General features: G+C 40.4%; 1 protein-coding gene across 2 annotated transcripts; it reads right to left on the bottom strand.

Annotated features, from left to right (window-relative positions):
* Positions 1 to 124: 124 nt before the first annotated feature.
* On the bottom strand, positions 125 to 21270 carry c19h18orf21 (chromosome 19 C18orf21 homolog). Of its 2 annotated transcripts, none has more exons than XM_020631690.3 (5): positions 20992 to 21270; positions 14444 to 14466; positions 13340 to 13554; positions 1586 to 1776; positions 125 to 1242 (listed from the first exon to the last, which is right to left on the bottom strand). In XM_020631690.3, exons 1-5 carry the CDS (start codon positions 21084 to 21086, stop codon positions 1080 to 1082), a joined length of 687 nt encoding a protein of 228 aa, XP_020487346.2. In that variant the 5' UTR covers positions 21087 to 21270; the 3' UTR covers positions 125 to 1079. The 2 variants fall into 2 exon arrangements, with proteins under 2 accessions (XP_020487346.2, XP_020487348.2); XM_020631692.3 differs by having other exon boundaries at positions 13340 to 13551.
* Positions 21271 to 21547: the final 277 nt, after the last annotated feature.

Below are 21547 nucleotides of genomic sequence, written 5' to 3'. Positions count from 1 at the left end.
TTGTACAGTACTCTAACAACATGTGGTACATGTGTCTGTCCAGTAACTTAAGTTTGTAGGCCAACCACTCCAGAGGCTGATCAGCCTACTATAAAAAAAATAACAAAATATAAGAATAAACAGCTTGTTTTCACAGACTTTGAAGTTTTTATTGATAAAAGTCAAGGTGTATTTTGAAAACAAGTGTGAGGTATTTTAGGATTTAATCACATACAGTACAGTGAATAGCTAATGGATTAAACTTAAGTATTCAAGCAGTACAAAATGCTGTTGATATATTTAAACTCCTGCTCTTAACAAAAAGATGAAAAGAGTAACCTTACAAAAAGCATTTAAAGAAAACATGAAAAAGAGTAAAGTCTTGACAACATTAAGTCAGTGAGGTTTTAGGCAGACGTGCCTGATTCATGTAAACAAAAACTGATAATTACAAATATCTTCACAGGCGGCAGTGCACAGCTTCAAAAGAAATGTATGAACATACACAAAATGCCAAAGTGGTGACAGCACATGTCCACTTGTCATGTTAAGTCAGTACTAAATTTAACATCAAGTAGTGTGAACGATTGTATAAACCTACTGTAAAGAAATGCATATTTAACTTTAGAGAAGGACGTTGGTGTGTAAACCAGCCTCTCATACCATCAACACAAAGACAGAACAAAGTTTGGTTTTCTTCTGAGTTTTAGCCATTTGATAAAAAAAATGGATCATTTCCTTATTCAAACATTCAACTCAAAATAGCCCCCCAAGTTTAGAAAATACAAGAGGCCGGTGCTTAAGAAGACACAACGAAGCACTCTCCTCTCATTGGCTCAATAAACGAGGCAGTAGTTGATATTACCAGCTCGGCGCTCCCAGTTGTTGCATTCAGGATACCAGGAGTGCCATTCCAAACAGCCCAGCAATAGTCATGTTGGTGGGCAAACTGCAACCCTTCCTACATCGGCTCGGAAACCAAATTAACTCACTCCAGTTCCCCTTTAGCCCTTTGCGTAAAAAAGGATACAACACGGGTCTGAGCCCTTGTTTTTTTTTTTTACAAGAATGCATAAAGACAAGGTGTATTTAAGAGCATTTCAAAGTGAGGAGAGAAAATCTTTCAAGCCCCCCTTCTTGCCCCCCTGGTTGTCGCCCCGCAGGAGTATCTTGCTGAGACGCTGGACGACCCAGTTTTTAGGTTTAGAAGCCGGTTTAGAGGATGAGGAGCCTGAGCCTGAAGTGCTGGAGGAGATGGAGGACCTGGAGGGAGAGAGTGTTGGAGGAAAAAGAAAGACAAAAGTTTAGAAAGATGAAGAGTTAGATTATAGAGAGGAGTTACATGATATTTTGTTGGTTGGCAGAAATGTTAAAAGAGTGTTGACAACAACTACACTATCAGATGAGTATGGATACCGGCATGTAATACCTGAGCAGCTTGCTGCAGTTCACTTTATGCTGAATAAATGGAAACGTATTCATGCTAACATGCCTGACACATCATCCTCCTCGATGTCTGTGACACCGCCCAAATTTAGTCGAGGAAAGTTACATCTTAAATTTTAGCTCAGGGGATATAAATAGAAGCTACCTCAAAATAACTCACCTTGGTGTATGAGCGGGTGTCTTGTCTTTGGGAGTCTTGGGTGTGTTCATGTTGCCTCTGCTGGTTGACTGAGGGGTCTTGTATTTGCCTGTGCTCCCCGGTGTGCTGTGGGTCTTGGCGAAGTTAGTGATGAACTCCCTGTTCGTTCCTCTGTGTCTGGATGTTGTGTTGCAAGTGTGGCAGGTGGCCATCTGGGACAAGAAGAGGAACATATTCATTAATATTGCATGGCCTGCTTCTATAACTCTCTCATACATGAAAAGGTTTCGAGGTAAAGCATACAAGATATCCGCATGGGGATTTTTGATTCGACAGGTTATCTACAAGGCTTTTTAAAAACTTTCTTTCCAATCTATCACCCAAACAATGTAAATCTGAGCTGGGGGAGGTTTATAATCTTTCATTAAAGTCAGGGTAAAGCAATAAAAAGTATGTGTTATAAGTTTGGTATACAACAGAAGACTGCCTTATTAACCACCAGGCTACATTTCAGTAATGAAAAAAAATCTTTGAGTATCTAAAAGAAAGTTTCAGGTGCAGACACCTCGACCAAAGACCCGCCTCTCTTGACTGTCAAAAACCGAAGATTAAAACCTTCAAATTCAATCATCCTCAGAAGATGCACTTGTGGACTGAAGACGTAGCTACCAGGCAAAACTGCAGACATCTTTTAGAAATTTGCAGGGTAGAAAAACTGAGATGCTTAAGTGCTCAGTGCTTTTGTATTATTGTAAGGATTATGATAAGGAACCCCTGTATGTCATTGAGCCTTCCATTTACCCTCGCTTAAAAAAAAAAAAAAACCCTGAACTTAAAAGTGATGAAAACATTTCTAAAGGTCTAAATCCACTTTTCAGTCAAACGTAGTTTTCAGTTACCTTTTCCCCTAATATATTGTAAATATTGTATATAGCATGTATAGCAGTGTTTAGAGGCCGATTTGTGATTTTGCTTTACACAGACTTTAAACCGAGTGGAGACACAGCTGTCAGTTGTTCTCTGGGGCACACAGGAGTTTGTTTGGACTAAGTCTGCACATTCATTCACCCATGGGACACAGAGGAGGATTAGACCCAGATGAGAGAAGCAAATGGTCTGTAATGAGACATGCCCATATGCCCAGGGTGACGCACTCCCGTCTATTGCCATGTATCACAGCTGAGGAAAAGTTCACAAAGATGTCCAGTATCATTCCAATAAGTGACAGATGATTTGTTAGCAGCTGAGGCTCCTCCCACTCGCCCTGCCAAAGAGCCCTGAGAGTATCTTTCCTTTGAATGTTTGTAAATATGAAAATAAATAGTTGGAAACATTGCGTTAGCCTGCTGGGAGGTCAAGTTTATTCTGTTGTTGTTCAGTTATTTTGTTAACACTTTACTTTGTCACATATTACAAACGTCATCCTGGCAAAGATTACACAACACCCTATATTAGGCAAAGTATGCACACTTGCTAGAGTTACAACACCACCCAACTGCCGTTTCATTGGATCTGCATGATTCAAGACAAAGCTGCCTCGTGTCCAATTAAAAAGTTTAAGTGCATTTTTCTAGGCTGTGAGTTGGAAAAAATGTAGAACATGTATGTCAGAGGCACATGTGGTGTTGTGAAATCATGGGTAATCAATAAAAAAGAACTTAATGAAGTGTATTCTCGTGTTTAAAAAAAACCCCACAAGACACTATGCTTCATATCAAACAGATGAGAAAAACGACTTTCTGCCTTGTTTTTCACCTAAATCAACCCTTCACATTAACAGCATTTGGTGCAAAGTACTCTTCCTGAATATCTGCCAAGTATTCACAACTAACAAAACACCATCAGCTCAAGTAATGGAAATAATCAGGAGACAATCACATCATCCCACTGAAGAGCTGGCCCTCAGCTACAGGGAGTAACTTGTTTATCTGATCCAAGCAGATTAAGGTTACTCTAAAACAGATTTAAACTTTCGGACAGGAGAGTTGGTTAAACTTTCTTTCCCTGGAGAACACTTTTCCTATCAGCAGAAAACACATTAAAAGAGTGATTTAGTGTCGATTAAGTATTCTACCTCTACAGTCCTCCCAGACTTTAGTCATTTAAATCCCATTAAGACTTCCAGAGTTGCACAAGGTTCAAAGCGGCCAGAGCAGAGCACTGCTGCAGAGTTCAGCAAGTCTAACGCATTGTGCTGACAGTCCTGAATGCTGATGAGGTGGAAAAACTCACCGACACGAACGTAGCCATTTCAGATTCTGACAGGTGTCTGTCGGCGAGGGTTTGGAGAGTTGGGTTTCGAAAAGGACCACGAGTACCACGTTCCTCTTTCTGTCTATGTGTGGAGTGTTTACTACACAGCAGCCTGCATGTCCAGCTTTATACAAGCCCTGCAGCAGACCCACCCATCTGTGCTGAGGGGCGTGGCCTCACAGGAGGACTGACCAATGCCCTGTGGAAAAGGTCGATAAATCTGCGGGACAGACGAGACAGCACTCTGCTGCTGCAAACACAGACTGGACTCATGTGGATGCGTCCTTGTTTTACTAAAGTCAACTTAAAGGATCAGAAGTGTGAACTTCAACACATAATATCTAAACACAGAAGGTACGGTTAAAAGCTGATGTTTCACGAAAGTTTAAAGGACTTTAAACCAGTTTTGATCTGTGTCATTTACAGTTATTTCCTCATGTTGAATAAAGAGGTAAGCAGAAATAGAGGCCACTGTGCAGAATTAGTTTTCAACACCCTTAAAGAGATCCCAAAAACAAACCTATTGGACTTGAAAAAGCTGTTTTGACTGAAGGGGGGCTAAGGGAGTTTATTGTCCATATTTCTTATACTGTTTTAATATCCTTCTTCCCATGTTTGTGCTTACTCTCACCTATTGTTGTGTCATGTTATGTATGAGCTACAAGCTTGTTTTTTTGCTTTACCAGTACTTGAAAATGTATTAAACTAAAAAAGAAAAAACAGTTTTGAGCCATTCATTTTGCAATCAAGAAAACAAGGAGTTCCACCGTCTGGACTTCAATCACTTAGTCAGCGGATAAGGCAGGACCATTTTGTTTTAGTAAAGTTTCTTGTTTCCTATCAGGGATCAAATAACTGGATACTGTTTTTAAACTCCTCGCCTCTATAGCTTCACAACGAAAACAAATCATAACAGCAAAAGCCTTTTCATCCAGCTTATTATCTCTCCTGAACTTAAAATAACCGACACTCTTATAAACGTAATAAAGCCTGAACTGACTGTGATTGCAATCGCGGCATTAAAAGAAGCTGTTAACATGGATTGGAGGATGAGTTATGTTGATGCTCCAGATAGCTTGAACAAAGTGTTTAAACACAATAAAAGGTAAAGAAAGCCGGGGATTATAAAATGAAGATTAATCATTAAGGAACACGCAGTCTTCGGCCAAAAGAAGAGAATAAATATGACACAGACATGGCAAAGGATACTTTACTGTCAACACTTTCCAATAGAGAGAAGGACAGATGGAGCGGTGGCCTGCAGTGATTGTCGAAAAGGAAGCATCAATACTGACAAAATCAAAGAATATTTTAATGCAATAATGAAGAAGTGCTGAAGCCCCGCTTGACTTTGAACAAAGGTAGACAGAAAGAAACACAGATTAATATTTAAATTCATAATTCTAGTTGTCATGAACATCCCCACGAGGACTTACAAACACTGACTACCTCATAACAGAACACAAAGTTTGTTCATCTTTACTGATGTAGAAGGATCTTTCAATCTATGACACCCTTATTTAAGTGTGTTTGATCTTCACTAAGAATGATGTTCATCTAAAAGAGAAAATTACTTTGATTTCATTTGATTATAGACAGAAAGTGAAGCTTTTCATTATGTTTTAGTGCCATTTTAGAATTGCTGTTTTCCTAATAAAAATTGTGAATTAGGGGTGGAGACAAAATACCGATTCTGTTTCTGCTGTTAATTTCACATTTTCATTCAGCACAACCTTTTTCATTCTTGTTGCCATTACACATTGTCCTCCAGTACATGATCACCTCATCAAATCTAAACAGACACTGTCTGTGCAGACTCAAACAAAGACTTCTTGCTCCTCGGTTATAATTAGAGCAGCTGTAACACAAACTGTAAGAGATCAGGGAAGTGGGCATGGAGTTCACAGCCTGATTTTCATGCTTTGAGTTCACACTAATATCCAATGAATGAATCACCTCATCATAAGCGTGTGAAAGAAACAGAGACAGACAGACCGCTGGCTGTGGATGAATGTTTACAGACAGAACGACCTCATTTTGTTCATCCTCTTGGCCTCTGGTTAACCACTAGTGGCCCCACTTTCCCCAGCACTGAAACACTGACATGACAGACTCTACGAGAAGAAACCTTTGACCTGAGAAAATATGTGACTTTAAAAAAAGTATCAAAGACATTTATCAATAAGGAAGTGTCGACAAAAGTGACACTGACCACTCCAAAACAACACGGTTACTATGAGTGACTCATCATCACAACTGCTGTTGTAGAGCGTGACTGAGTCACAATAACCTGAAATTTAATCCCCCCAATCACGTGTACCCATCTAATTTGTGCTAATCCTCAGACATGTAGAGCATGCACGTGAAGCAGTGCCACTGAGAGATTTGCTTTCCTCATCTTGGGCTGTTGACCCTGGCATCACACAGACAAATACAGTGGCCAATAAAGCATATGGTGAGGGCGACGTGTTTTGAGGATCAACACACAGATACAGCACGCTGGAGGAGATATGAGGGATGATTGGGTCTTTGCACAAAATTACATTTCTGTTCTGAAAATTGAGGGTCACCTTATGGTTCGAGAAAGAAGCACGACTTGTGATAAATATGATTAAACGAAACAAAAAAAAAATAAACAGGAAATATATAGTGAAAAACTAACCTGTCTCTCAAACGTGTTTATTGTATAAAAATAGCCATTTCCCAATGACCACTAGTGAATAAATTATTACATGTAAATAAAATAAAGGAGCCTTGGTGTCAGTCTCTGAACACATGCATGGTTTTGTTTAACATACAGACAGTTACAGTCACACTTCACCTTGACGCTGTACACCAATGTCACAGCTGCTCTCCAATCCTCTAATTCATAAAATAAAGAAAGCATGTAATCTACCTGGCAAAAAGCCCACATAAATCCTCTACAATGAACAGATGAGTCAATCTGTGCATGCATGCTTAAACTTTAAAGCAGTCAGGGCTTGACAAAATGCCGGCAAATGAGCCCTTAACCCTTTAATCTATGAGCTTAAAGACATGTATCCTATGTTAGTGTTCATGCAAGGGGCTAATAATATGATGATTTAATAAGCAACTCTAAAAGTTGGGTGATGTTGAAGCTTTGTGTGAAGATGTTCCCAGGTACTGTGGTGTTGGTCTGACTGTTAAAAACAAAAAAGCTCTTCATCAAATTGTCGAATGGGGGAGCGAATTTATAGGCAAGTCTCAATCCAACCTGTCAGACCTTTATTCTTTACAGCTACAGCGTAGGCGAGCTCTTTTCTCCATGACTGTTCTCACCACTTAAATGAGGAGTCTGAGCTTCTCCACTCCGGCTGACGGTTTGTTGCTCCTTACGGGCAGAACAAAACTCTAGAGAAACACTTTTGTACCTGCAGCTATAGCATTACTTAACAAAGCCAGCATGAGATTATGCACTTGAACCATGTTGTGGTCTTTTAAATTTTTGAGTGGGTGTAAGGACTCTGCCAGGATTTGATGTAAAGAAAAAATAGTTTTTTTAACCTTGCATTTGTTTTGGTATGTGTTGTATGTATCTTTAGAAATGCTGAATCTTCTGTCTGCACAACACATTTACCTTTCCAGGTACCATTAAAGAAACCTTAAACCTGGCATAGATGAGATTTCTCCATTTGTTGCACTGATTCTGGGAGAAGGAAGGATACATTCTAAATAGTGAAATTGCACACTTGCAGACACACAAACACACTCAGACCCACATAAATCAATCCTGCAAATGGAGCCTTGGTTCTATTAATAGCCCATGCTCCATAAATACCTCCCTTCCTGTCTTCCTCTGTGGTACCACAGGTCAGGCCGGGTTGATTAACTTGACCTCTGCAGTACGATACCACCCAAGAGGAGGAAGATGAGTCGAGTAACAGGATGAGTGACACTGTTAGGGTTCTATAAGAGGCTTTTAATTGAATACGGGGTGACAGAACGTTTCTGGATGTTGATAGTGTGACAGAGTTTCCAAAAATGTCTGTGTGCGCATGCAGTCATACGCTCAAGTATCTGCTTGCAACGTGTGTGAAAGTCATTGGAGAAGACATCAATACAACAAAAAGCACTAGAGCAGTCAAGGGATCGATACGAGCCAAGCTGTGATGGTGCAGGCAGCCACTTAGTCACTCTGTCTGGAGGCAGGTTGCTCGCTAAATACACAGAGACACACGATCTGAAGCCACAGCTGCAGCAGGCTGCCATTTAAGAAAGATGTCATATCTGTTTCTTTATTTGCTCTCTGTCTCTGTTTGTGCTCATAAATGTCACATTTCACGCCACATCACTCCAGCACGTCTGAATCCAAACAACCCAAAGCAAAAGCTGGAGGATGTGATGAGGTATCCTCAACAGGAACGTTTTATACAGCAAGCTTAATGAGTTTGAAAAAAAGTTATTCTTGGTGCTGAGGGGTTATGTGCTTCAGTAAATTATGAATGAGGTTTAAAATCTTAATGAACCTCTGGAACCAATTAAATTTTAAGTTATTCAAATGAAAGTTCTTAAGATTAACTGTGAGAACAAATACTTCTTGAAATACTGCAGACGTAATCTGTGGAAGATCAAAGTGTGCATCTTATTGGCCTTCTTTATTTTTGCACATACATTTAAAATGCAAAATCAAATCTTTCCTTTGGCTAAACTAAAAAAACAAAACAAGTCATAAATGAAGTCTCATCCTAACGCTGTAGTTAACATCTGCATGTTAGTCTGATTGGGTTTAAGTGTCTGCAGTTTAACTTCTAAAACACCTCTAAGCCATCAAGTCCCTGATTAGAACCATCTTTCAACCAAGTTTCTGAACCGTGTAGCACTTTTCACATTTTTGTGTCACTGTAAGCTACTGATTATTGCTCTGAAATGAAAGGCTCATCATTAAGATTTCACAGTGAAGCATCATTAATTAGTGTAATAGCTTAATAAAAAAAGTTTGTTATGTTAAATGTTATTCAAGTTGTGACACAGTTGTTTAAATTATTCTTTTCTTTTTTCATATTTGGCTATAAGCTGTGGTGTATGCAAATGGGCGCTAAAGGGCGTTTTTTGCATTTATTTAAATGTATAAATGAAATGAAGATGTGTGCGCCCACAGCCAGCTGCATAATGTTTTATATTTAAAACCAGGCATGTATTTTACTTTATATATGTGAATGTGTTTCTGTGCATACACACAGTTTCAAGTTGTTGATAGAGCTGCTGTGCTCCATTATAAAGGATAACTCATCGCATACATGTGACTTTATAACAGCTACGTGAGGAATGTGATGCATGCCCATGTACTAACAGGATCAATTACATAAGTGATAAAGGCACATACATGCTGAAGAGGATTCAAAGCTGAACAGTGGCAGATTCAACCTGTGCCAACACAGCCCACAGCAAGGGTTTGCCAAGTTCCAGAGTGGCTTTTAATAGTGGTGAGGAGAGGAATTAAAGAGAGGCACGGGGGATAATTAAGAGATGACACAATGTTATGATGCAGCATCAGGTTCACTGTTTATGTGGTTTATGCTGCATGAAGGTATGAAGAAAAAACTGCATATAATTATATACCACTTGAAACAAATAAGCATGCTTACGTTTCTTTTTTTATGTGGATAAAAACCAATAAAACTGTTTAAAAACTGTAGATATGTCAGTTTTCCTATGTGTTGGGAGGTTTCTCGAGAGGCTGTCACTCACTGCTGAGGCTGGTATTGACCTGCTGCTGCTGCTGCTACTACTGTACGGGTGTGTTACTATGCTTAAAATACTCCAGTACGCACTTTGTTAGATTCATATACACGTGAGACATGAGTGAGTGTTTCCAAGTCCCCATAGGTCCCCTTTGTTTTGTTTTTTTTATCTATAGCCCTCAAGGCCACGGCTACTGTTGCTGTTTCAGATTCCCTCCCAAACACAATCCTCTCTTGTCATTCTGTCACTCACTGCTCACCCACGAGGTGTCACAACCCTCTGTGGAGCTTTCTCCCTGTGCTCCTGGAGTAAACAGGCACAGCATCATCCAGACATGGCTGTCTTATGTTTCCTGTCATCTCCTCAAGAGGCCAGGGACATAAATCCAAAAGAAAAAAAAGATAAATATGACAGACAGATGTTGGAACCAAAGGAGAGATGAGGATAAAGCAGGGGCACAAAGGGTGCTGTCAGGTTGATGAGTTGATAGAGAAGAAATGAAAGAGGGATTAGAAAGTGAAAGGAAAAAAAAAACAGAAGAATAGGGGAGGAGATGAGAAGATGAGTGGTGGTCAGGAGGGTAAGAAAAAGCAGTGACATAAATCACAATGAGAGGCCGGACTCGCGTTAGGGAGAAATGGCTCTGCTGGGAAAAGGGGAAGATTTGTCAACCTTTCATGTTCTGTCACTTTGTTTTTCAGGCCTGATTCATCCTGGATGACAAAAAAAAGTTGTTTTCAGACAATGGCATCGTGACTGAACATTCAGCCGACGTGTCTATTCAACTGTCTCTGTAAAACTGAAAACACTCACAGTTGTTGTGTTTGGTCAATAAGGAATCTACTGTATTTCCATGAGAGAGACATTTTAAATCATAGACAATGAAGAGATGTACTTTAACTTTATGGACTAGAGAGGCTCTCAGTCGATCAAACGTTTAAATAGGATATAAAGATTCTAACAAAAATGTGAGACACAATTAGTGTTACGCTGTGAGGTTGGGGGTCTTTTATCAGGCGAAATCAAAGGTGGAAGAGCCTGGACAGAATATCTTTCCTTGTAACAAATAACCGTGCTGGGCTCAAGGAGGGAGAGCAAAGAAAAGAAGACCTGGAAGTTTGCACTATCCTCCGCTCCATTTAGGGTCTCTGCCTGTCCTGCAGGGCGACAGTCTAACAACTGATTGCCATATCCATAACTGGATAACCCTCTCAGCATGCGTAAACATAGCTGATTTATAAGACCTCTGAGACACGACTTCACAGAGCTGACGAAAGCACATCATGCACTGGAATCAACATGAAGGGTAACACATACATACAATCCAAAGGGAGAGAACTGATGGAGGATTTACACCGTGAAGTAGAAGTACTGCGCTCGAATATGAGTGTGTGAGTGTGAATATGCAGCTTCTTGTCAGGAGTCCATTTCCCTGAATTCAACACGTTCATTCACTGAGGATAGAACGTGTTCTAAAGCACGAGGATGAAACATGATGGCACATACTGGAACAGATGCAAATTGTTTGAAAGACAATGTTATATATGTCACTAAGTTCTGGTGAAAGCGTTCGACAACACCTCCAGAGAAAAAACCCAGAATTGTTTTGACACTTGGAAAAGCGCTGAGAACACGAGCATGCATAGCTATCTGCGTCTGCAAAAGCTCACACCTCGTTTTGAATAAACGTCTGTCTTAACCTGAATACAAATAGGACTATACATTTTGTTTGGCTGCTTGTATTGATTAGTTCTCCAATAAATCCTCCACTTCCTTCTGTTGGAGTCAAGTGACTAACAGTAAGAAGACGCCGGCCACACTGAAATAAAACGATAAATTTAAAAAAGAATAACAAAAACAATTTCACGGCACACGTTATCCTGACTATGACCCCATGCTTTCATTCATCAAGAGGAGGCGGAAGGCTGCTAATCTCTTTATTCCGGCTCCTGTGCTGAACCTCTCCCCCTGTCAGGGTTGTTGTGTTCTGTTCATCAACGTGGAGCCACAGAGCCAGAGAAAACCAGACTGCATTCCTTGCCTTATCTCTCTGCTTCAACACTCAACAGGGTATAGCCTCGCTATCACCCTTCTGATGCCTGTTGAACCTTGAATATAATACAGGCAAGTGACCGTCAAAACAGGGGGTAAAAATAGCTCTGAGGACAGAATCGGGGTGTAATGAGGAAGTCTCGTGCCGATCCAGCATCAACATTCTCAGATGTCAGGGGAGAGGTGCACAGTCATGGCTTCGGGGTACAACACACAACATCAATATTACAGTCTATGGGGAATGTATCTGCAAAGAGTTACACAAGTTTTTAAAGTTTACATGAAATCAATAAAGAAAGCAATATTTTAAACTACTATGTCATGCACACATTCTCATCTTTAGGCCAGTATAAAGTGAGGGAACTACTGACATACATCTATGAGCTGTACAGAAATTGACACCCAGAGCAGTAGGGGTTAGAGCCTTGCTATGTGTTTATCGGGCCTTGAACGGGTAACCCTCAGGTTCCCAAACAAAGTCTTTACAAACGGGTTCTACTGGAACTAGTAGTTACCATATTTGGACAAAAGGGTGGAGCAAGAGACTAGAAGCATCCGTAAAGTAATGCAGTTCTTATCAAAGTTATACGCTATATGGAAAAGGCAAATTCTATATCAGGCTAGTTTGATAGTGAATGACACTCTGGATATGTCCTCATATATAGAACAGGAAAGTGCACACAACCACTGCTGCATACAAAGTTTTCTTACAAGATGCAAATTTCTTCTCTTGCAGTCTATCGTTTGACTTCTCCTGTTCAACTTCCTTATCTCTCTGCCTTCCAGCCTCTTGCCGTTTTCCCCTTTTCTATTTCACTTTCCTGCATTGTACTCCTCTCTCACTACCTTTTATTATTCCTCATCCAGCTATCCATCTCTGTCTTCCTCTCTGCCCTGAGAGTCAACCGATATAAAGTGGGGAGTGGGTTCAGAGTGCCTTGTCGTTGCATACAAAATGACCCAGCCGTATTTCAATGAGGCAGCATTTGCACTAGAGCTGCTCTTCATTAGACTGAAGTCAGATCACCAAAAGGGCTCTTCAGGGTTTTTCTCCTATCCCTTCTCTTGGATGCAGGGGGGTCAAATGACCCTTTTGCCACGAGCTCCACCGCTGCCTTCTTTGCTTAAATGAGTTTATCAGTAGAGTGGGTGGCTGCTCTCCAAAATAAGCTTTCCGTTTTGTCCCTGCCTGCTGCTATCCATTAAGAGTAGAGACAGAGAGCGGCTCTATAACAATTCAGAAGGCTGTGGGAGGGAACAGGGTGAGTGTTGACAAAGCACTGCCTGGCAGCATTACTGCTCTTACAGCATTACTGCTCTTACAGTTAAGCTTAATGGGACCACTGTACAGACCATAATGATGAGTGGAGCACCATAATGAAACCCGGCACTTTCTGTAGAATGAATACAAATGACTTTATAAATGCAAGAAGCAACAATAGCTGGAAACTATGCATTAAGATAAAATATAGGGTTTGAAAAGTTATAACAGATTATGATGTCATGTGACAAAGGTCAACTCTTTAACAAAACTGAATTCAAGTAGTCACTGTGACAAAGCAGTTATCTAGCAGTATTATCAACAAATGCCGAAAAGATCAGACTAAAGTCAGTTTATAAAGACCTCTGCTTCACCCTGCTGTCCATAAAATATGTCCCTAGTTAAACACACTATAGCTGAGGACACAGTTCAGGTGAGGACAATCTGCTGCAGTGCAGTACAATACATAACCACGGCTGTGGGGATGAAGTGTTTTGTCTTCTCACCAGTACTGAGCAGGACTTTTCGAAACGTTGCAGCAGTTTTTTCTGCATCATGCTGAGTCGTTTGCCCCTGGACTTCCTGCGCAGGACGCTCTGCACCCGTGCGGATGGGCGCTGCTTTGGCCGCAGTCTCACCCGCTGATGGTCTGGAAGCAGCAACTGGTAACAGTGAGGACACATGGAGGTGCTCTGCACCAGACTGGAGGATTTCAGTTCTGCTTAGAAGAGGAGAGAGAGAGATTATCTGAAAAATGTATCAGCACATATTCAACTGTGCTCTCCTGCACAGTGTTCTTACGTTATCTGCATATTTCTGTTCGTATATACAGGTATAACAAAAATACTCAAGTAAAGTGCTGGATGAGGGTCAGGATAAAAAGTTTGTCGACCATTTTCTAGGTGTCGTATGAAGCAAAGAGTCAAATAATTATATATTTTGAAAAAGTTACTTGATAGCTGAGTGTTTGGATCTTTGTTTTAACGGCTGTGTACAGATTCTCCGCCCCGACACGTCCCAAAGTATTCGAACACGATCATTCTGCTTTTTCTCCTTACAATAAGGTTTTGGTTACAAAATGGGCACCTCTACCTACTGGTGTGGTTTTTGGCAGGCATGGATCTGTGTGTATGTGTGTGTATGTGTCAGGCTGTCTGGCTCAGACGGCTGGCTGACTCGGTTGTGTTTGGCTGAGTGTCTAGTGACCTTGACAAACCGGTGACAAGGTCCTACGTATTACTGCATTCTGCTCTTCTTTGCTGATACTATAGGACATCTCTGATGAACAAAAGCAGGAAAGAATAAAGACCAAAAAATGAAGGTTAAAAGTCAGATTGTACGGCCCCAATAGCCTAGCGGTTATGTTGCGCGCCCCATGTATGGAGGCTATAGTCTTTGTTGCAGCAGCCATGGGTTTGAATATGTCCTTTGAATCCAACCTCGGCCCTTTGCTGCATGTCACCCCCCCCCCCCCCCCCCCCCCCCCCACTCTCTCCTCCCAACATTTCCTGTCTCTCTTCAGCTGTCCTATCAAATAAAGGCAAAAAGGACCAAGAAATAACTTTTTTTTTTTTTTAATTGTTCAAAGATGTGCGGGTATTTTTACTTACCATTTGCCTTCACAGGCCACTGCCTATAGGGAAGAAAATAAAGAAAAATGAAGTTAAAACATGTTGAAGAAATGCTCGGAGCAGATGAGAGTGACATTACAAGATGTTTTGGATGCAAATCTTCAATAATTAAAGCTTCTCTGAGTAAATACACTTTATATTCATCTGGAGACAAAATCATTCATGAGTAATTGATTTTAAAATACTCAATATGCATTAAACCAGCGCCCTTCACATAGGAATAATGTAATGAACAAGTCAAGTGAAAAGGAAACAACATTCAAAGACATTTTGTTCAATATTTTTGAATATTTACTCAAAGAATGTTGGCAGTGAATGATTCTGCTAAAATAGAGTCATGCAAATAAACCAATTACAAGACGGAAACACCAATTTGGCAGAAAAACATTCTTCCTACTATGAGTAGTGGAAACAATATAGGGCAACTATCCAGACCATTTCAATGACTTCCCCCTCCCCATGTAAACGACTGCCAGCCGGCTGCCTTCAGTTTTAGAATGCTGGCAGTGAGATATTTATGAAAATGTTTTACCTAAGCCCTGATAAGTCCCTCTGAAATTAGCCCCCAGCTTAAAATGATGAAGGGAAATATGTTGTCCTGCTGCACGTGTGGCACTGAAAGACAGGGACAAGGATGTTTATGGATGGGGGGGGGGGGGCGCCGACTTTAATCTGGAGTTGACCTGCTGGCGGCTTGCTGTGGCGTCTGGTTTATTGATGCTCTGCACTTGCATTGTCACCCACCCCGCATGTGAGAGGGTGCATGATACTGTCGGCTGATTTGTAATCTCATTCCAAAGGCTGACTCACTGTCCCTTTGATCCCTTAACAATTTGGTAATCATTGACTGAATTAAACTCTCAGATTATATAGAAGCGGTGTCAGGAAATACTGGAAATGAGGAGAAGCTGTTTGAGTTGCAGTACATGGAGGAATGGGACTCTGGAGAGGACTGATTATGACTCACAGCCACAGGCCTTGAACATTTCCCAAAAACATTTTGTTGTCTGTTGAGGAAGCATGACTTATTATTCACAGCTTATTTTAAAGCCTTATTTGCCTAAAATGCGAGCATGTTTCGAATTCAGTTACAATTCCATTCCTTCAGTTTGGATAATAAAGTGTCATTAGGAGCACTTACACCGAACAACACATTCTGCCTGTATGTGACACACATTGTCACTGCTTCACAATGCCAAAAAAAAGTAAATGCTCTGACAATCTCATGAACAGACCACTAAGCAGAGAAGTTGGATTACTGGGGAATTTTGTTTCCACCACAGACTTCCTTCCCACTGCTTCCCTGATGAGCAATCTCTCAGGAACCGTGCACCGCACCACCAAGACTTCTCCCATTGCCCGAATCTCATTAACATACTAGACATAACCTCCTTTTAAGTGCATGCTTAGCAGGGCTGATGAACACTGAAGATACGAGGCCGTCACATAAACTGCTGACAATTGGGAGATGCAATTAACTGAGCAAGGGTTGTGTGTGTGTGTGTGTGTGTGTGTGTGTGTGTGTGTGTGTGTGTGTGTGTGTGTGTGTGTGTGTGTGTGTGTGTGTGTGTGTGTGTGTGTGTGTGTGTGTGTGTGTGTGTGTGTGTGTGTGTGTGTGTGTGTGTGTGTGTGTGTGTGTGTGTGTGTGTGTGTGTGTGTGTTATAATGTGATATAATGTGTTGGCTATAATGTAACAATATAATTACAGACAGGAGTCCTTGCTGTGGTTTGTAGCAGACAATATGAAAGCACTGTGAACATTCTCTATAGCAACAATCAGGGGAAAACATTCCATGTTGATAAGTGCACACTGCAGATAGTGTTTCCTTCAGGGTTCATTTATCAGCTGGATGTGACTGAAAATGAGGCCAGCAAGTGCCTCCCAGTCTACAGCTCATCATCATGAGTGGAGCGTGAGACGAGAGAGCAGCTGAGCAGCAGAGAGGAGAGCAAGTAGTATACATACGTAAGGGGAGTGGGCAGGTATTGGTCCTCCATGGTATGAAAGAATGTGCAATAACATTGTTCAATATCGCAATAATGATGTGAAGTGTGATAAATAAAATCAAAATTAAATAATGCCCCCTACAGTGATACTCAGTGTGGCAATTAATTGTACTGTCCTATACAGTGTAAGGTGGTGACCAATTGAGACTAGACCGAAATGTGATGAGTGACAGGATAGAGGTCAGAGTTGGATGAACAGTCTGACAGAGTAGAGTTAAATGACTGCTGGGCTGAGCTCTACAGCCTAAACAATTAATCGATTAGTAACTGACAAAAAAAAGAAAATGGAAACTACTTTGGTAATCATTGAAGTATCATTTAGTAACACTGAGGGCACGCCTCAAGGGAGGGCAACATAATGTGTCAGTCGATTAGTGCACTCCTTGCACACGCATTTAGAGTGAATCGTCATAACTTTGGGGATGCCCTGGTTTTCCATGTAGTGCCACTAGAGGATCAAAGTTTAGATTTACCTGGTTTAAAAGGCTGACACAAACTTTAGAGCAGGCATTCGTGCTTCCCCGCTGATAATTCCCCAACCTTAGTTGATCCCTTAACCGTTCCAATTGCACCACAACAAGGTTAACAATAGTTTGATCACCGTCAGTTTTAACATCCACCTAAGGTTGAATTATAACAACCTTGGTCATCCCCCAGCTTTTCATTTAGCTCTGTCAAAACTCTTATGAGTCCAATATTTTCGTCAATGAAAATAAACTAAAAAAACAACAAAGGCCGATGTTCAGAAAAGTTCACAAACATTGCCTGAAACTAGATAACTATTCAACAGTATCTAATCATGGACTGGATCATTCTTCTCTCTATGAAGAGAAAAAGTCAAAGTATTAAATAAAATAAATAATTAAATAAATATAACTACAGCTGACAGTATGATATTATGTATATTTTGGTTATCTAACCACTCAATCAGTCTCCAGTTACTGGACACATCTATGACGATGAACTAACTGGAACAGCTCCCATTAGTGTGGCAGCGTGAGCCACAATATGATGTCAGTCCACATACCAGGACAGGAACACAAACATGAAGGCAGCTGTCATGTTCACTAATTACAATTCTCCACACTCAAACAAACACACGCACAAACACAAAACAGACTGCCAACTCCAAAAGTGTTTACAAAAAGTCATTAAAGCCTTTTTACTGAAGCCAGGAATGAAAACAAATACTTCAAACTAATTGTAACCTAGAGGCAAACGTGAACGCAAACACATTCAGTCATCAGCAGCTAGACGGAAGGTGCAGACAGCGACAAGAGGCAGTAACATGACCTCCATGAAATATGTGCTGCATTGTGTACCAGTGCTGACACACACCCACGTAAAAAAACACACTCCTATAGTGACGTATGGCCAAAACCAAAACTGAGAAGAAGGAAGACAATGAAAACCCCCCAGAAGAAAACAAAGACAGTTGCAATTTATTGGGAATAAAGACATCATCAACACACTGACCATTTAAGGAAGCCATTAGAGTGGATGATGACAGGAAAGATTTAATTTCGGTTCAATAAACCTAAAATAAATGTATTTTTTTAATAAATAAATAAAGTACAAGATATTTGATTTCAACTTTAAGTCTTTTAGCAGTAATTTCCCTTCCTAATATGACTTCCATATTTTCTTGACAGTCACTTTGGCATATAACCAGCCATGTCTTATAACCAGTTGCACAAAAAAGGGTAATTTCTCTTCTGATTAGCTGTTGGGCGCTGTAACATGTGGTCAAAAATGTTGTCTATGACCACACTTGATCATAGCCAGGGAATCTGGGAAATAGATCGATGTTTAAAAGTAGACTCAAATGCTTGTGTGATGATCTTGACTTCGGGTTCCACTAGTAAAACTTTGGTTTTTTGTTTCCATTCATGGTTTTGCCCACAAGTTTCCTGGCTCAGGTGAGTGAAAACGAGCCAAAAGAGACATGGCTTGAACTCAACTCAAACAAAGCCCTGTCCACACACTCTTTTCGGGTTCATACACTGAGCGACATTCTACTCACACACATAGGCCCGAAATACACAAATGCACAAACAGGACCTCTGGGCATGCATTAATGGAGAGATGTCAGAGTGGGGCTGCTAAACGGGGAGAGTGTCAGGGCTGTTGGAGGTTCAGCAGTACTCGGGGAAGTGACCTCCAGCAACCAGACCAAATGTAATATTTTGGTCCTCACCAGTACTTGTACTGGCGACCCTCTTGCATCCAAACAAAGTCCATACAGACCGGGCTTGTCATCCCTGTGCCCCCCCTGTGCTGCTTCCTGTTAAATGTGTTAATACTAAAAAAGCTGCATAAAACAGGGCAATTTTATCAGCAATCATACCTATGTCATATGTCTCACGTAAATCTTTTTTACAAAATGCCAGCGTATCATACCATAATACCCATTAGGATCAAGAAAATCTGGGGGGCATAGACAAAAAGTGCACCTGTGATCCTGTGGGACACACACATGCAAGCACACATGCACACGCACACACACTCTCTGAGGCTTTAGGGTTTCTCCGGAAATTACTTTCACTCACAACAAAATAAAGCACCAGTGTGGTAGACGCCATCAGAACAAAATGCAATCGTTTTCTGTTTTGTCAAAAGCTCAAAAACTTGAGGGGTGAACAATAAAAGATGACGCATATTAGAGATGCGCATAAATTACTATTGAGTTTAATTCAAATGAAAACACTTGACTGCAGAAGGCTAATTAAATAAAGACCGTTACTGTTTTGAAAGACTTCAGACCCTGAATGGGTCCTTTTAACAACATGGAACAAACACACAAGAGAAGACAAGGTTCACAAACTGTCTTGCTCATCTGCTCCATGATTACAGAGAGTTTCTACATTACAGTGCTTTGATTTCTTTGTGTCACTCTCATTATGTATCCTTGTTAGGGAAGTGATGTGACCTCAACAAAAGATATCTACCCCACTCTGAAACAGCTGAAGACTGAATGACGATACAGTTAGAGCTGCTGAGTTATCAGATGCATCAGATTAAACATACTGTAGTGGCAATCTAACAACAAAAAGTGCCACTGGAGGGAATTTTAAGTCATTTCCAACTCATGGTGGGTAAAAAGTGGAATGTCCGCCGTTAATTATGTTTGCAGTATTTATTTATCAGCAGTCTTAAAAACACCAACAAAAACACAGGTGTAGGCCTATTCTGCATCAGATGAAACTAAACATAGATAAAGTCGAAACGCGCCAGACAACATCTTCACACACCTATGGTTAAAAAACTGTGTGGCTTCCACTAATTCCCCATCCCCATTCACCTGTGTCTCCCCTTTCTACCTACCTGTGGCTGTAATTACCAACCATGCCCAGGTGCGCAGGTGACGTTTGCAGCAGAAAACGTCCACACAACCAACCACACACACATGAAATTGGCAACAACACATACTTTCCGCTACACCTGCACATGAGCAGCCCTGGGTCGGCATGCATTCAGCTAGAATAGGCCTTTCTGGAAATCCAAAAAGCAGCAAACACACTTAACACCACCAGAATTACACAACCATTTGTGTTTCAAAATAAGAAGCATTTTTCACGCTCAGTCTTCAAATGATCTCAAATATAATCTGCTAATTAACAAATAAACAAGATAAAATTGTTACTCATAGACCTATGGCCAAATACAGTGACAAACCATGCAGTGAATGTAGATCAGTAATCGATAATCTTTTCACACTGAAGTTAATTGTTACACATCCTTAAACGTTTTTTTAAAAATTAGTATAAATTAGATGATAATTTAACAACACTGCAAAGGTAACAGTCATGATGCCTCTTTCACAGTCTAACAAGTTGCACATTTAAATACAACATAAATAACAAACAGAGAAGAGTCACTGCATACCGTTCTGCGCCACTCTCTTTTTGATATAAAGGTCTTTTAATACATAAAATAGAACTAACACTGTTTTAATCAAATATTCATGATTTCTTGTAATGTGAGACACTATTATCCTTTTGAGTTAACACCATTGGGAATACAGTAAATGCTGAAAAACTTACTAAAAAAAAAGTTGTTTCATTATTATTCTGCAGTTCTGACAACTGCCAAGTTTTATTTTGTTTAATTGAAGCCAAACTAAGATTCAGTAAAGGATAACACAGCGGGAACTACGAAATCTCGATTCAGGGATGTCATTATTTTCCACATCATTTTTTTGTTTCTGTTTTTAAGATCTAACTTTATCGCATACCGTATTTTGTATGTATACGGGATATTTTGAATTAACTGTATCGGGGACATACTAAGTTTTAGAAAATAAAAATGTAACATCATGTACCATCGTGCCCAAACCCACTTATAATGACGTCATGGTAAAGGCAAAAAGTCATCGTTAACACTACGGTCTATGGTTAACACTGGTCGAGCTCCTCCACCTAGCGGATACATTTGACCATTACAACAATACAGGGGGTAGAGAGCAAGGACTTAGCTGTTAACGTCAAATACTTGTTGTGTTTCAACTGAAATGACTTACATGAGGAACCGTGATAGCTCCGGGCATTTATCTTTAAACAGCAGAGAAGCGTCGAAGAGGAACCTGGCCGACTTTTCGTCTCCAAAAGTCTTCATTTTCACACAGAGTAAGCTAAGCCACGTCAACTCAACTGCAGTTCCCTTTAGTCGACCTCTCGGACTATAAACCCTGCTTTAGCTACAAATGTCGAAAGGTATTTTAAATGTATTATTTTAAAGTACCTAGAGCTAACAAACACGACGCTGCTACACTTCACAGAACCACGTTGGGTCGCGAGACTCTGACGTAACCTTCTTGCTGTGCATTGTGGGAGACTGAGTACATCAGAAGCGCACTGCAGCAGAGTGACTTTTCATCTGTTTTTTTATTTATTTATACAGGGTACTCTCTTATACAGAGTGGTTGGTCCTAACAAATACAAGTAAAAAACGTATTAAATAAAGCTATAAAAACAAATTATTCATTTAGCCTATACATTAAAAATAAATCTAATCGGAATAGCCAAACTTTTTAATAGCTAATGTAAGATTCTCGGCAGGAATTGCTGAACTAACTA

Source organism: Labrus bergylta, chromosome 19 (assembly GCF_963930695.1).
Source record: "Labrus bergylta chromosome 19, fLabBer1.1, whole genome shotgun sequence".
NCBI lineage: Eukaryota > Metazoa > Chordata > Actinopteri > Labriformes > Labridae > Labrus > Labrus bergylta.
This window is presented reverse-complemented; position numbering and strand designations above follow the sequence as displayed.

What these genes read in the sequence shown, in the direction of transcription:
- c19h18orf21 (XM_020631690.3), bottom strand. Translation starts at nt 21,086, where the DNA reads ATGAAGACTTTTGGAGACGAAAAGTCGGCCAGGTTCCTCTTCGACGCT. An exon ending in GAGCTATCACGGTTCCTCAT is followed by an intron (nt 14,467 to 20,991) that starts GTAAGTCATTTC and finishes TCTTCCCTATAG; the next exon opens with GCAGTGGCCTGTGAAGGCAA. An exon ending in GTGGCCTGTGAAGGCAAATG is followed by an intron (nt 13,555 to 14,443) that starts GTAAGTAAAAAT and finishes TCCTCTTCTAAG; the next exon opens with CAGAACTGAAATCCTCCAGT.